The 16,890-nt window shown below is 42.9% G+C and overlaps 1 protein-coding gene across 3 annotated transcripts in view; it reads right to left on the minus strand.

Annotated features, from left to right (window-relative positions):
* Positions 1-16,890, minus strand: part of evlb (Enah/Vasp-like b) — a 41,695-nt gene that overhangs the window by 4,720 nt on the left and 20,085 nt on the right. For all 3 annotated transcript variants that reach the window (XM_076755723.1, XM_076755722.1, XM_076755721.1), the window contains exons 2-5: positions 8,934-9,102; positions 7,874-8,051; positions 2,873-2,939; positions 50-117 (exon numbers count right to left, since the gene is read on the minus strand). In XM_076755723.1, coding sequence (XP_076611838.1) covers positions 50-117; positions 2,873-2,939; positions 7,874-8,051; positions 8,934-9,102 — 482 coding nt within the window. The remainder of the gene's footprint in view (positions 1-49; positions 118-2,872; positions 2,940-7,873; positions 8,052-8,933; positions 9,103-16,890) is intronic.

A 16,890-nucleotide genomic window follows, 5' to 3' on the forward strand; every position in this document is an offset into this window, starting at 1 on the left:
ATTGTAAACAATACAAAACATTCTTCTATATAAACTTGAGTGTGAGTACCTGAGTTGGACGACCGTCGCTCCCGCTCCATGTGCGCCTGCATCTGCTGCTGCTGCTCCATCATCTGCCTACAGGGACAGGAAGGAAACACGTCTGGTCACTTAATAAATAAATGTCATGTCTTATTTGTGATTCTGTCACTTCATTATCCTACAGGAAAAGAGCAGCCAACCATCTCACAGCAGCAGAGACAGAGGCTGCAATGGGAGAAGTGACATCGATTGGGCCCAAACAGCACACAACACTGACATATTATCACCTTATAAGGTGGATATGAATACTATGTTATTTGTTTAGACTCATGCTTGTGTCCACCTGACAAATGTAAGTTCAGTGTTCATTCTCCTTTCAGCTCAGGTTTGGACTTCAACCCAAAGGCTTAAAGGCGGAACACTCAGCTATGTCCTGGCAAGCAGGTCATGGGTTCGACTCCCTAATAATGACATAAGGAAATAAGCTAATTCACTGAAATGTCTCCGTCTTGGAGTTGCAAAATTTTCTGCCAAACTTGCTGCTTTTTAACAGCAACTTTAGTTTCCATGACTCTGTCACTTTGTGCATGTAAGTCGTGACAGATGGGATGATTTTCTCTGTTCTCATGCTGAAGGCAGCTTTGATTTGTGCAGCTTGTAGACTTCACCTGACTTGAAGACGTCTACTCCTTTACATATTTCAAAGAACTTTTTGGCGCTGCTGCACAATTTCCCCTGCAGCATTACACCACTCCTCGTCTGTCCAAACCCACATCACTCTCTCCTTCATGTCCGTCCATCTCTACTCTCCACCCTGCAACCACGCCCCTCCCAACTCCCATCAAACCCCTCCTCATCTCTCCTCACGTCTCTGCCTTTGATGTGGGAAGCATATGTATGTCACGACTCAGGAGAGAGAGAGAGAAAGGAGGCGGCTCGTGGAGAGGAAGTGGAATTTTCCAGCTGTGTGCTGGAGAGAAGTGCTGAGCCAGCAGCCTCCTCGATGTGACAGCAGCGCACGCAGCAGGAGCTGAGATGCTGAGCAATACTGCCCTGCTACCACTGGAGAGAGCTCAGTCAAATTAATTTGTGTCTGCTGACACACACACACACACACACACACACACACACACACAAACCCGAAATCCACACGCATAAGCACACAATCTCCCGTCACAATCACAGACCTAATCCTTTGTGCCAGAGGTACAGTTTAGCAGACGTGGGATCAGAGAGAGCCGTAACTCCCATCATATTTGTTCTCTTAAGCCCTGGCATTTGGCATTTGGATGAACCAATAGGCTAAGCTGGAGTAGGTTTAAAAACAGCAACAAAGACCTAGTTGTGCCTGAGTGTGTCTCTGTAGGGGAGAGAGGAATAGTAGCCACAGTGGAAGCAATGCAGGCCGTTCAGCAAGCCATGGAAACTGCCTCGAGCATCATTTCAAATACTAAACTGCCTCTATGATTCGGAAAAATGAACATCTTGTGTTGCTGCCTTCTGTAAAGCTCGCTGTCTTTGTCTGACTGTTAGCTATGGGAGTTAGTCCTGTGAGGGGGCAGAGGGTATTAAGAGGAGGAGACGGATAAAAGAGAATAGGAATAAAAGTGAGTGAGGGCAGCTGTCTGGTTATCTCAGCCATGAGAGTTCATATTCTGTCTGTGTGACACATGGGAACGCACTCACGACCATAATCCCCACCACTACACTCGTTTGGACTGAGTTCACTTCAAGTTCATCCACTGGTTTGGGGATAATTAAGTAAATTTCCCTTAAAAGCCATCCCACCTGTGCTAAAATACAAGAAGCCTCACCGGAAAACGTTTTGGAAGCCGGCATGTCACGTCGCTAATGGGATGATCTAAATATAGCCGTCAATCTTTTATGTGTTTTTAAAAATCTGGTCTTTGGAGTATCACTGCGAGTGTGTTCCTGTGCCTCTGTTGCATTGCTGGTCTCCAGGACCCCCCTCTTATTTAAAGAGCGTCAGCGTCTCAGCCAGCTTCTCTTTTATGAGCAATGGGATCTTACATGAAAACACAACTTTCTGCCACACTTTGAACCATTTTGGTTATTTCACGGGAGACTTTTTGTATTTCTGTTGTTGTCTGTGCTCTTCTCACTGGTTTAAAATAGATGTTGGAAACGGGGAGTTTAGCAACATTTTCATGGGGTGGCTTGATTATGCTACCAGGCCACTGCCAATCAGATCTCATCAAATCCAACCCACACTGTGTCTGTGCGTTAAAATTTTAATAAATAAGAAAGATAATAACACATTTTCTCTCAACTTTGTTGAATGTTGCTTATTCTGTCAATACTTAAAGGTGCTATAATCAATATTCTTATATTAACAATGAATCAAATGACTCTGTATTAACAGAACCACCACTTGACTGCAGTTCCCGTCAGCTCTGCAGAGCGTTTTAGCTTCTTTTAGCTCACTGGTTTGGTTTTACAGGCTGCAACTTAACCTGTTTGGTTCACTCTTACTGTCTTCATAGAGTCATTTTCAATGGCAGGTCGCTGCTTTCAGCATATAAGTACACAGCACCAAACAGCAGACAGAACAGCTGAAGACAGAGATCATTTAGCTGCTAAAGAGCCAGATTTTTCCCTCCAGAGTTGGTGAGGAGCTGAAGGACAGTGAGTATTGGATCTGTATTTGCCAAGCAGACAAATCATAAAATGAATGCTGATGTTGTTCTGGATCTGTCAGTTACATAAATTAGCAACTTTTTGTGTCCAAAGATGAGTTAATATGGGTTTAATGTTACAGACAGGTACTTAATATTTGAAGCCAGTTTTGAGTTGTTTAACCATTTCACTGTTTAGTCCTAAGAAATTTTACCTTGCTCTCTGAGCTTCAATCTCATCTGAGGTTGGTCCATTCTGGACCTGGCGCTGGACGGCTGGACCTAAAAGATGCAAATGAATGCAGAGAGAGACAAAGAGACACAGATGAAGTGAAGTTCACCATAATAATCCATTATGACCAGTGTAATGTTAACTGAAATAAGCACCAGTCGAGAGACTTGACCAGCAAATTTAACAGCAGTTGATCATTATGTCCTCTTTGTTCTCCAATGAGTAATGTGCAATGAAAAGTGTATTAATGCGTCACTCTAGGTATAGTAACATAAACTAAAGTTTATGTTATGTGTATGTTTTCACCTGTTACCCACAATGCTCTATTAGGAGCATATACAGAGAATATACCCATCTCACACACACACATATGCAAACGCACAGACTTCTGGGTAGCCTTCTCTTTACTTTTTAAATTCACCCAAATGACAAAATGAGCACAGACAAACGTCAGCCAAAGAGCCAGGAGTATTATTCTGATTAAATGCAACTTGCCGGTGGGTTAAGTGTTCTGGAACACGGAAAACAGAGCGGTTTAGCGACGTCTGGAGTGTGTTTGAGCTGCTCTCCACAAGCAGATGGCCCCAAATTGGAAACAGAGGAAATTCTGTCGTCTGCGGTTGTAGAGTTATTGACAACATACTGCAGCTTCACACATGTGCCTTTGGGTTCAAAGTGCACAGACAAGAGAGACCTGACTTCAAATTTTCTGCGTTTTTTCACCCTTTGGACGAATCTGTGACATTTTCTGAGAATGCTATAAAGGATCAAAGATGGATCATCCCTCCTCGTTTCATCAAGATGGGCAGAAAAAAGGACGGTTTTGTGTTAAAAGACGAGCAGTCAGTTCATTGATGTAAAGACGTCACAGGAGAGGTGGATCTATATCAAAGATCTGTGACTCTCTGCAGTATCTCCCCCTCTTGCTTATGATGTGACTTGAGCTACAAGGCACTTGCGATGTAATCCCTTTAACACGAAAGTGAGATCTGCAGATGGAGAGCCAGATAGGGAATGTAATTAATTTAAGACATGATAAGACGAACACAGGAGGACGTCAACTCAGGGATTACAATCAAATCAGAGTGAATCATCAGTGTTCATTGAAACTTTTCTCATCACTGCTCTCCTCTGGGACAATATTAATCTTCACTGTTCCTCCAGCTTCAGAGGGAAGATTCAGGATTTACGCTCACATTTGTGTTTTGGCAGCAGGCCTTTATAAACGGAGAAAACTCTCTTTGTTTGGGTCGATATCACAGACCGTGTCTCCTTCTGTCTAATGAAAGTGTCCCTAGGTTTACAGCTCCACACCGTCAGGTTGTTTTCAGGGTCAGCGCTCACTGACGATTCCCTCCGCTGCTCACATCTCTAATGGAAGTCACTCCCCGGCGAGCCGATGGTGATAATGGCCGCCATTGATCAAGTAACAGAAACCCAAAAATAACTCTGGACTACAAAAGACCTGACTCATGCCTACCATCAGATACCTTACACACACACACACACACACACACACACACACACACACACACACACTGTTTCTGTGGAGTGTGCAGTGGAGACTTGGGCTGAGGCGGCATACAATTTCCTAAACTTTATCATTTTAATGATCAGTAATGGGACGTGTTGGGAGTCACCACTGGTTGCCTGGCAGCCTTACTGTGATGCCACATAGCTCCACAAATTGTCATTTTTACACCACTATCACTATCCAACACTATCCATTAAAATGGACAGGTGTTACGAATTCAGTCTGTAAACAGTAAAAACCAAGCAGTGAAAAGTAACAAGTACTCATAGGCCGAGGTGACATCTTTAGCTGTCTCAGCTGTTCTGTCTGAACAGTACAAAAGCAAAAATATCTCATTTGCAACCATATAAACCAGAAAAAGACACATTTTATGTCAATTTTAAGTATATGGAGTAAGTGAGATTTTCCACTAGAATGGCATTTCTGTTTGATAAATTACTTTTCTTTCAATTGTTCTCATTTTTGTCATTTAAAATATTACATGAACCCTGTCCTCTCAGCTTTTTGAAAGCCATAAAGATCATGACAGCAATGATCTTTCTACTCTAGTATCTCAATAACTTTAACATGGGCTCTCACTCTTACTCTTGTTGGTTTTCAAACATTCACTTTTATCAGGTAATAGTACCTAAATGCTAGCAGTACCCTTCAGGTAGAACACTGTAGCATCTATACAGGCCAGAAAAGGAGAGGTTGATTTACATTATTTGTCATATGGAGAGTGACTTTGGCCTCCGCTATGAAATTATAACAGCAGCTGATGGCAACACACACTTGTAGGAATGCACATCACAACCTTTCAATACACACACAAACTTTAACTATGTCATGCAGAGGTTCAGACACAGATAGACACACACAGAGCTTTACTACCTACATGACATGCTGAAGAAGAGGAACCGGCTGTAGCAGACACAGAGGCACTGACAGACCCACTCCCCGCTCACCATCTCTTGCCTTCAGCTCCTCTTCCTTCCCCTCCATCACCTCCCTCTCTAGCCCTCTCTCCTCACCTGCCTGCCTTTCCCCCTCCTCCCCTCCTCCCCTCCTCCACAGTATCATCTGTCATCTTCTCGTAACCCACACCTGCAGGCAGCAGCAGCGCAGCGAGCATCTCCGGTTAATGTTTCAAAAGGTCGGGTTTGTCTGGAGGCTGCACAGCCCGATGCCACTCGCAGCCACGAATATTACAGCCAGCTGATCCAAATGCATCTCTGCTTCAGGACGAGCCTCAAACACACAACCAGCTATCATATTAAAATGTCAAGAAAATGGATGTGTTGTGTTTCACCTGGAGGCCAGAGGTCAAGCACTGCATCCAGCACGTAACTGCTGCTCAAGATGCAGTTTAAGGGGAGACACTACAGCTGAAAAGGGTACAAATGCTAACTAATAGACAATATAACTTATGCCAGCAGCCATAAAAGATCCATTTCACCTTGTTTTTAGGAATAAAATGGTCTTTAAATGAAGCTATGAATGATACAGTATGAACAACCCCTCAGTAAAAAACCTTCAGAATATTAATAGATGATCATTTTTGCATTACAAGCTTTGTAAAATTTAGTTTAAATATGTAAATCATGCATTATCTATCAAATATGGGCTAAAAATTAAGCTGATTTTTTTTTTTTACACTAGTCTGAAAGACGACATGGGATAGTAACAACAACAACAACAACAACAACAACAACAACTACAACAATAATAATAATAATAATAATAATATGAAAGTATATACCCATCCTAAATTTCTAAAACACAACCCTGTATCTTATAAATGACTAAACCTCATTAACAGCCAAAAAATCTGCTAACATTAAAATTGATTGATGTGAAATAGAAAACAGAAAGTCATTCTTTACCTTTATGATGCACTTTTTTACTCAATTAATGACTCAAACGATCACCAAACCACAATTTCTAAAGCTTTCTTCATCTGTTGATCATCAAACATTGATCAGCTCATTAGAATTTGAAATGGATCATCCAGGTGGGCTTTGTCAGACTCACAGGTGACAAGAAGTGTCTCTCTGACCAACCTGCTATGAAAATGAGCATGAGAAACACTGGTGGCCCCAAACAGTATTTACTTTACTCCAATGTGAGAACAATACTGAGGACAAAAGAGGAGATTTTGTCCCTCTTACCACTAGAGGGGGCAGATACATGTTTAGAGCGGAGGGAGACGTGCACATGCTGACCTTTGAAGGTGTGAACGTGTCTTGTAAAATCACTTTGAGCTCACAGATGTGTTGAAATCAGATCCTTTGCCACATGGGAGAGAAGAAACATGCACCAAAATACAGGAATTAATCGCCTCTCTCTCTCTCTCTCTCTCTCTCACACACACACACATGAATGCTGCCATTCCTGTGTTTCTTGCAGTGTGTGTGTGTTTGATAGCGTCTGTGCACAGATTGCATCTCTTTATGCAGCTAGTCACGGCTGTGTTGTAGCGAGCTGGCAGCTTTAAGGCTATCAGTCAGTCTATCTGTCGAGCGAGTGTCCCCCTCTCTTGTGTATTTGTGCACTTGTGTTTGGCTGCTGTCACTCGAGCCTCTTTGTTCTCTGTTCCCGTGTTATTAGGCAGATGAAAAGATCTGCTCTCTAGCACGGGACCCGGGGGAGATCTTCTCAGTGACTCATTCTAATTAAGAGGCTGGAGGGGACTGCAGGGGGAGACACACTGCTGCTGCTGCTGCTGCTGCTGCTCCAGTAATGACTGACAAGTGATGCTCACTCTGTCTCTGTCTCTGAATTTATATTTGTCTGTCTTTATCTTTCTTACAAAAGTGTATACGCACACTCATGCACACAAACAACTGAAGAGGACGCCTGTCTTGCAAGAAGTCTTTCAATAGACGTGGCTGCTAAAGGTCAAAAGCAGATTACAGACTATATGTATTCTTAGATGTGATGGTTTCCAGTGCATCTTAATCCATTATAATTGCACTTTGACATCAAGCGTCACACTTCAAAGGCTCGCTGTGATGTTGTAGGCCAGCATTTGTATTCAGTTACTATGCGCTGAGGATGCTGTCTCATGACTTTTCCAAAAGTGCCCAATATGGAGGACGAGATGACAACGTGAAGCTGCTCGAGCTCTAATATTGAAGACTTGCTGCTTAGTAGAACACACTAGAAGACTTTAAAGGCGCTGCACCCACACAGGTGTTTTCACCTATTTGGTCTGATTAGTCTCCTTGTGAGAGACACATGAAGACCGTGCCTGACTGTCACCTCTCTGGTCCTTCTGATTAGCTGTGTTGCATCTGTTTGTCTGGTAAAAGTGGCTCATTTATCATTCTTATTGGTTTGTGTGGTTTGATGTGATTCCAGCATAGTTTCACCCAACTTAGTGAAAACAAGTGAAAACACCTTTGAGGGTTTGCAGCATCTTCAGAGTCTAATGTAAATGCTCATGCGATACACAGAAGGGAGACACACCTCCATCCTGAGCGCTGAGGACATTGAGGGCAAAAAGCATGGCGTTGGAGAAGGTGGTGGCCTCCTCCTTGCTGGCAAAGTTGAGGCCATAGACCTGCCTGGCGTCCCGCCACTGGTGGAAGGTCGGGGTGGCCTGGTTGTACTTGAGGCCCTTCACTATGGAGTAGTTGATAACCACCTGTCAGAGAGGAGGAGGAGGAGAGACAGAGCTGTAGTTTCCCAAAGAAGCAATTACCTTAAACAGCCATTCTTCTTCTTTATCTGAGGGATGATGTACACTGTAAGTACAGACGGCAGGCTGGCGGATAAATACAACATGATCGCTCTTCTCATAACTCTGCTGTGTGGCTGGCAGAAAAAGAACTTTGGACACCAGAGGATTGATGGGCTCTGTGTCTGAGAGGATTTAATGATTTGTGTTTTGTCATTTGTTCCACTGTAAAGACAGAAAACACTTTTAGAGCCGATGTTCACGAGCAGCACAGCTTGTAAAAGCTTCTGGATTTGTCACCAGTCACACAGTGTGTTTGTGGATTGAGCTATAAGCTATAATGTGGCATCATGAGCTAGAATTTTGATATATACAGTATAACACAGCTGGTTAAATGATTGGTGGACTTTGCAGAGAAGTTGTAGAGAAAATTAGATGACAGTTGATTTATAATTTTTGTTGCGTGCGATGAACCCGGTATTATGTGTGACTTCTCAACACACACATCAACACACATGTGAGAGAGCTGAGTATTAATACAGTAGGATGTTGACACTGACAGAGGGGAAGAGGCCTCGGTCTCATCAGAGAAGGAAGTAATGCTCCACTTCTCACAAGCACCAGTGTCTGCTTTAAATAAAATTACCACTATTTCCCCCTATTAAACTCTCCTTAAGTGACAACAACTATTTTGTCTTGCATGTTACTTCAAAGGAAATCTCAATCCACAACGGTCCGAATGTTCTATGTTGCAATCCTCCCACACCAGGATGAAATCTCTCTCTCTCTAGTGGCTAAATGGCTCCACACAAGTGTCACAGCAGCGTGCCGTCATCTTCTGTCCGTTACCTGCTGGTCCTGCAGTTTGACTCCCACCACTCTGAAGGTGTTGTTGGCAGTGTTGTGGTAGATGTTGATGCGGCTGAATCCCTGCTGCCCAGGCTTGATGGGCACCCACTTCTTACTGGTGTCATCGTAGACCATGACGGAGGCCCTCGCCTGGCAGATACTCTGCTCACTGGGAGTGGAAGAGAAAGAGCGTTAACTTAGTGCGACTGTGTAGAATTCATGAGTTTAACACAAATCAATGTTCACTCAGGAAACAGTTGATTTCAGGAAAAATCCACCCTTGGATATTCAGACTTGCTTTTAGATATAACCAACTATAAATGTTTGTGCATTCCACGAGTTACTGACTTTTTCACATGAGCATTTTTCTTCCTGCCACATCCATCCTATCCTAATTCCTAGACTTGATCCCAGTAAGCCTCAGAGAGGGGTGTGCATACAGCTCCATGCTCTACAGCTGTGTGCTGTACATGGAGGTGGAGAGAGCCTCTGTCACTTATGGCTGCACTAATAAGAATATTTGTAGACAAATGAGAGAGCCGAAAAATGCTATGACTCTGACCTCTTACAGTACAGCTGCACTGAAATATGAGGTCACTTAGTGTGAGATGCAGAAGGCTGTTTGTGTGCATTTCCTGTGTTTGGGTCAGGTTCAGATTCAGTAAAGGAAAAAAAAAACAAGATAATCCAGGCACTGCCATGCATACAGCAACACCAGTGGTTCCCAACCTGGGGGTCAGGCCCCCTGCAAGGGGTCGCATGATACATCTGATGGGTCACAAGATGATTAAAAGCAGCTCAGGAGCTGTAATCCAGAGTGCAGATACGCTCTGCTTTTTGTTTGAGTTTGGTCACTTCTGTACATGAAATAGAACGTGCATCAGTCAACAGGACAGAGATGTAAGGTTGATCACCAGTATGATTTTTTTAAAGTGTTTTTAGGGTCAAATGTTCCTCTCACAGTAGTGACTGCTGTCAGTGCTGCTGTCACTGTTTGTCTGAGGATGTAAGTGAGATAATTACAGCGAACAAGGCAACAACTCAGTCTTCTAATCCTGCGTTACACTAATAGTCTAATCCAAATGTAATCAAGCGCTTGTCCAGCATCTGTTGATGTCCTTAATGAGAGGCAATCGTAGTGTGTGTGTGTGTGTGTGTGTGTGTGTGTGTGTGGCCTCCAGTGTTGGGTCTGCCTGCTCTCCCTTCTGACTGCGTTTATCAGCTCACTGAGGCTCTCTCTCTCTCACTGTAACACACACACACACACACACACACACACACACACACACACACACACACACACAGAGTGACTTTTCTATGTGTTTTTTTTGTTTTACAATGCATGCCAGACTAAAGGCACATGCTGAATTATGACAGAGTGAAGGGGAAAAGAGAAGATCAAGGTGAAAGCATATGAGGAGGAAAACACAGAGGAAGAACAGAGAAACTATTTTCACTTGCAAATGAGATTAACAAGAAGAGTCCCATCTGTGTCTTTGCCTCTTTGCCAAGCTAAAATTAGTGGATTGACCCCTGAGGCTGAGGGAAAGAGCTGCGTCAGAGAAGGGAAGGAGAGAAAAAGGGAAAGAGGGAAAAGTCTTGGCTTGTGAATTCTTCTGTGGATGAAGCATCGTTCATAGTACAGCAAGTACAGTGAGAGACAGAAGTCCATCTTTCAAAGATGATATTTGAGGCATATTATGACAGGACATGTTAGGAAATAAGCTTATTTGCCTTCTTGCCAAGAGATGAGAAGATTGATACCGCTTTCACGTCTGTTCGCTAAATACAGAGCTGCAGCCTGAGCACGATTAGCTTAGCTTAGCATATAGACTGAAATCAGGTGGAAACAGCTAGCCTGGCTCCATCAAAATACAGATGGTGAGATTTAGAGGTGTTTTTTTTTTTTTTTTTTCCACTTTGAACAGAGCCAAGCAACTGTTTCCTGCTAATGGCCCCGAAGCTCTTTTGCTCCGTACTTAATATACAAGAATGAGAGTGCTGTTGATATTCTAACTTGCAGCAAGAGAGCAAATAAGCCAATATCGCGAAATGTGGAGCTATTATTTTAAGAGGGGGCGAGATTTTAATGCACTGATATGCTGGAATATAAATGACTTAACTGTGCCAAGGTAGCACACCACAACCTACAGGATAAGGAATGCTCACTGCGAGCTACTGTGTCTACGACTTGAGCACACACAGCATCGGATAGCAGCATATCTATTCTTCCTGAAGATAAGTATTCATGAAAAGAAAGCACCAGGCTAACACCAGGATAAAGGAAATAACACCAGCTTTCCTGGTCTTTCACTTCAAAGCTCGCTGAGAAGAAAGCAGTAGGAAGCAGCTGAAAATTATGGGACCAGAAACCATTCAAATAACACATGAAAAGAAAAAAAAGCTCCATATAATACCCTGCTGCATGCATTTTAAGCTGGAGGTATAAATAACTTTCTCCCAGGTCTCCACACACACATTATTCTGCATTAGCGGTTCTGATGTGTACACACTTGAAATCAGCCCGAGCACCAGCAGGGCAGCCATGTGTTTAATTTATTTTCTTTAACTTGTCGACTTTTAATTTTTAAAAAGGATTTCTTGGCAACCAGCTGAAAATGGCATCGAAGGCCCAGGAGCATGAATAAATGACGCCCTGGTGCTAAAAAAGACTCGAGCAGGAAAAACGGAGGAGAGAGGGAGAAAGGGATGGAATGGTGGAGGGAGAGAGAGAGAGAGAGAGGCTGTGAAGGAGCTGAGGCAACAAGAAAACTAGTTTTTCTGACTGACAGTTATGGGACGCACACACACAAACACACAGACACACACACACACACACACACACACACACACACACACACACACATTCATACATTCATACATGCACATGCACGCATATCCAGGAACGTAGTATAGACTACTCCACACCACACCCGCTGAAAAATTAACAATTGCTCTGCAGGACATGAATAAATCAGGTGCATCTGAATTTACCTTGACAGCACACACATGAACACACACACACACACACACACACACACACACACTCTAAATGCCATCCTCTTTGGTCTGTTCATGGCCAGTCTGCTCTCCAGTAAATTCAAGTTGACAGGGACAGAGAAATCTCAGGGAGCTGCTCAGGAATCATCTTCCATCCCATCGAGTCACCCTCATCGAAACGGTCCAATCAAAGAGCGGAATGATTGATGCAGGGGAATCGTGTAAAACGTGCTCACACGCCATTAAAACCCCATCCATACTTTTAAAAAGCTGTTTTGCGTTATGATGCACATTTTTGGCCAGGCTGTCATATTCATAGCAAATGAAACTGTTCCATTTAAATCCAGCTATAATGTATCATCTCATCTCTCAGTGACTTTGAACACAACATAACCTTGACAGTGCAGGCAGAGATGACTTCACCGCAGGCAACTGAATGCAACACAAACTCTGCATGCAGGAGAAATGCAAGCTGCTTCAGCTCTGCAACTGCTGACTGTGATGGATTCCCTCTGAACTGAAAAGAGGATTTTCAGTCCCAAATGAGTCAACCCTTTAAACAAGCATCCCAGAGTGCTTTGCACAGTCTGATTTGTATCTTAAATGACTTTAACACAAAATGACATTATACTATCATTATTAATATGTTTTGCATTGACTTCTCAGCATCCATCTTCTTAAGTTAATAGGTCCGCGTGTCTGTTGAAGGTCAGATTAATGAGGGTCTGTAATGATAAACACATGAATTATTCATCCACACTTCTGCATGTTTACAGGGTTGAAAAGAATAATTATTGCTCAAATGCTCCCCTTTTTAATTTTTTTTTATCTCTCAAACTTCTGCACACACACAGACAAACAAACACACAAGTGCTGTACACAAACATCAACCAAAGTTTCTCCTGTGTGTCTCAGGTCATTGCAGGGTCAATGAGATGCCTGTTTCACCCAAAAATTCCTTCCAGCGTCATCTCGCACACACAAAATAAAAAGTAATTTTTCATGTTCCCCTAAAGTCTACAGTATACAGTGCAGATGCAAGGATTTCACTGCTATTTTGCAGTTCCTTCATCACTGATGAGGCTATAACAGTGTGCTGACACCTGCACCAGTCACGGTGTTGGTTCGCTCTAACCAGCAGTGTCAAATTGTCAGATTGTTGAGTTCCCTTCTCTATTTCTGGTGCCAAACTTCCTGTTTGCTTGCACTAAAATTACTCTGCTAGCATCACTCCTCTGATCCGAGATGAACAGCACAGCCATGAGCTGTCAGAGGAGAGCGATACGCTTTTGACTCACAGAGGAAACGCAGGTAGAAGAGAGCACACGCACACGCGGAGAGGAGAGAATGACGGTTGGAATATACACATAAAAAACCCTGAAGCATGAAACATAATTAGCACTTTGATCCTCTCTTCTCCTGATGAATTGCCAAAGAGGGAGGTGGAATTTAAATTTAGCACCGTAACTGCTTGGTAATGGCAATTTGCAATAGAGCATTGGTGGAAATTCTCACAATTTCACATAATTTACTGCTGTTGTGTGAATGGTTTCCCGTCTGAGGCGAATAAAATACTCACTGTTTGACTTTCTGAGCAGATTTCATTCATTTTTACTGTGTGTTTTTATGAATAAGCACCAGCCAGCAGGCAAGTCAGTTAGTGAGGAATTAGATATCGGAAGCTGTGAGTCAGTCATGAGCGTTTGCTTAGTGCGTCTTTAACATTAAGTGCATTACCGTCACATTATCTCTCATGAACGGTTGCGCTGCTCTCTGTATGAACACACCCCTGTCACAGTGTGAGTGTTTGCACGTGTCTGTCTTAGTCTGTCTCTTACACTAATCTGTGCTGTCAGAGGACCTTGTATATGTCTCAGTCCACACAGCAGGCAGGCTGCAGCTACACCACCCTGAAGACATCACAACATCAAAGCTATTGTGCTGCTCCACTTTCTGGGGCCTCCACGCTCAAGGCAGCAGTGTGCTAACAACAAAGAAGACTCTGCCCTGAAATAGACACGTAGACGCACACATCGCTGCATGCAAATTGGTGCATACGCTCACAGCCCAGATTAATATTGTTCATTTTCACTTCACTTTGTGTGACAGAAGGCTGCACAGGTAAGCATAGGTGGGGACTAAAACTCAAGCGAATCAAAATGATTTAGCTTGAAAAAGTTAACCTATGGATGCTAGCATGGAGGAAATGATTACAAAATGGAAATTAAAGTGATTTCCCACAATGCAACATGGTCAGATTCCTCATATGCTGCATTACTTGCAGTCGGTGGTTTCTGAACATGCAAACCTGTGAGTGAAAGTATGTTAAATCAGTTACTGCAGCAACTAAACCATAGCCTTTTGCCAACAATTGGAGTGGAGTGCAAAGGTCATGGTGTTGAGCATTTCATTTGGACCTTCACACACAACAAAAGCAACACATTTGGTGCATGCACGGAAACCAGCAGCATGTGACTGATGCTGTAATGCTTTTCTCTCTTGGCAAAAAACCTACATGAGGCATAACAGACATCAATAGCGACAATGAAAAAGTTTGTTGGAATAAAAGACACCTTGAAACACATCGTCAGCTGCCCTCAGCTTTCGATTGCATCTCTAATAGGAGCCATGAACGTAGCTTGAGAAAGGAAGTGAAAATCGCCTACAAATTGACATTATTTTTAAAATTGATCCCTGAGTTGCTGCACCAAGACGATCTGTTAAAACATCACTCTTCTAATAAAACACTGCTGTAAACAAGCCAATCTTTATAACTGACAATCTGAACACCATGAAACTAAAAGCTAAAGACACAAATATAATTAACAGAGCCTTATCTGTGATGCTGTTTTCAACAATCAATTTCTTTGTGTATTTCTTAGATACAAGCTCAAATTGTGAGATCACTGAAAGGAATTCTGATTCTTACTTCATTGTCTCATATTTTACCAATGTTGACAGAGAGCTCTGTTATAAAGCACACAGCTTAAGTGATCCTCAACAGGTTATAGACGACTGTAACAAGCCAGGCACCTCATCATTCATGGCCACACTGTTTCATGAAGTTCAGCATTTAAGGACCAAACAAAGCTTCAGTCAGAGACTAAACAGACTAAACAGCAGGGCCATAAAAAGAGGCAAACATAACAAAACTGGTGCCATGGCAGAGCGTACTTCGAGACAGAATTCCATAAGTCTGTGTCTGCAGGTTATAGAGAGAAACACACAATCCAGCATACAAACTGCCTGACAATATTGTCCCTGAATGGAAACCTGCCAGTGGGCAGCAGTGGCTGTCATTAGGAGATCAAAATGCCCTAAACTGATTTGATGGATTAGCTTATCCAGTGATGCTGCTGAAGCCAGAACGAGAGGTTAATACATAGTAAACCTGATGACGCACCACCGACGAGACAGAAACAGTGGAAAATTACATGAAAATCAAAGTAACACAGAGCTGCAGCCTGTTACTCTACATAGCTATCTGACAGCTTAATATGAATAGATATCATTTTTACCTGATTATAGCATAAGAAAAGCCAGCGTGTATTGTCAAAACAGTAAAATCAGATAGAAAGGAGGATGCACGGCTTTAGATTTGAAATAAAGTGGAGAAATCAGATGCACTTTAACACAATACCTTTAAACGCTCACTCTCCACACTTGATGCATGACACTATATCACTCTGGGTGAGTACAGTGAAATATATGAATACCGTAATTGACTGTCAGTGAAGATGACTATCAAACATAATTTGCCCGCCGTCAAACAGAGGGAGAAGTCGGTGCTCCTATTCTGAAATGAAAATATGTGTGGCTGTGTGTGATCCATAAGGTGAGAGTTAGATCCGAGGTGTGGAAGCCGGCGGGCACACATGCGTCATTTGTAAGCCAAATATTGGATTCTCCTCTGAGATTTGTTGCTTCATGTGCAAAAACAACAGTCCAGTTCTCTCAGCCTCAATGCAATCATTACACACTGCAGCAGCGACCTTGAGACTAGACGAGCAGCTGCAGACTGTAAGATTTAGCTCCAACATTCTTGGCTAATATCACTCTGTGCTGTCGTGGTGCCTCAGCAGAGTCTGAGTGCATTTACATCTCTCCTGTTACATTCTTTTAAGGAGATGTTAATAGTGCCTACAGCTGAATAACATGACAGTAACATGATACGGTTGCTGATTTGCCTTCCTTTGTCTATACTTTAAAGATGTTTTTCGATTTGCGGCTCAGTAGCAATAAAAGAGCCGATCACAAGAAGTGTCTTTGTGTCCTGCAGCCAGCTGCTTAGGGGGATCGGCCAAAATCCCGAGAGTTAGCTGGCAGAACAATCGACACCACAAATTGTTTGTCTCTTTTTTCTAACGCCTCTACTAAATGCCCTCTGTTTTCCTAGACGGGAGGAAAACGATGGAGAATCCTCTGCGTGCAAACTGGCCAAACAGGGCGCACAATGAAACTTTTTGTGTAAGGATGTGTGAGCGTGTTTCTGTGCGTGTGAGCATCATCTGCATGAAACATCAAAGCTGCATAAAGCAGAAAGAAGAACAGCTGACAGCTTAAACATTTATGAGCGTGCAGGAGCAAAGCTACATTAGCAACGAGACTGAGCTCAAGCTAAACCTCAGCTTTCATAGAAAATGGGATAAACTGTGCTTAAACCAACACTGAAATCCAACCACAGGGGCCAGTTGGCATAATGAGGAGCCACTTTGGTTAAATGACATTAATTTCTGCTCTCATCTGAGTCTCTAAACAAACGACTGTCAACTGCTACTTCAGAGAAGATGCACAGCCGCTGACAGGCAGAGTTTGTCCCGTCTGCTGCTGCTTCTGTGAAACTAGAGCTCGCTGTGTTGGATGTCAGCCATGTTTGCTCTGCAACAATGTTCAGGCAGCTTGCTCTCCTGTAACTCTGCAAAATGATCAAAAAGTTTTGGCTTGCAAATGTATTCTC

The sequence above is a fragment of the Chaetodon auriga genome, chromosome 18 (assembly GCF_051107435.1).
Source record: "Chaetodon auriga isolate fChaAug3 chromosome 18, fChaAug3.hap1, whole genome shotgun sequence".
NCBI lineage: Eukaryota > Metazoa > Chordata > Actinopteri > Chaetodontiformes > Chaetodontidae > Chaetodon > Chaetodon auriga.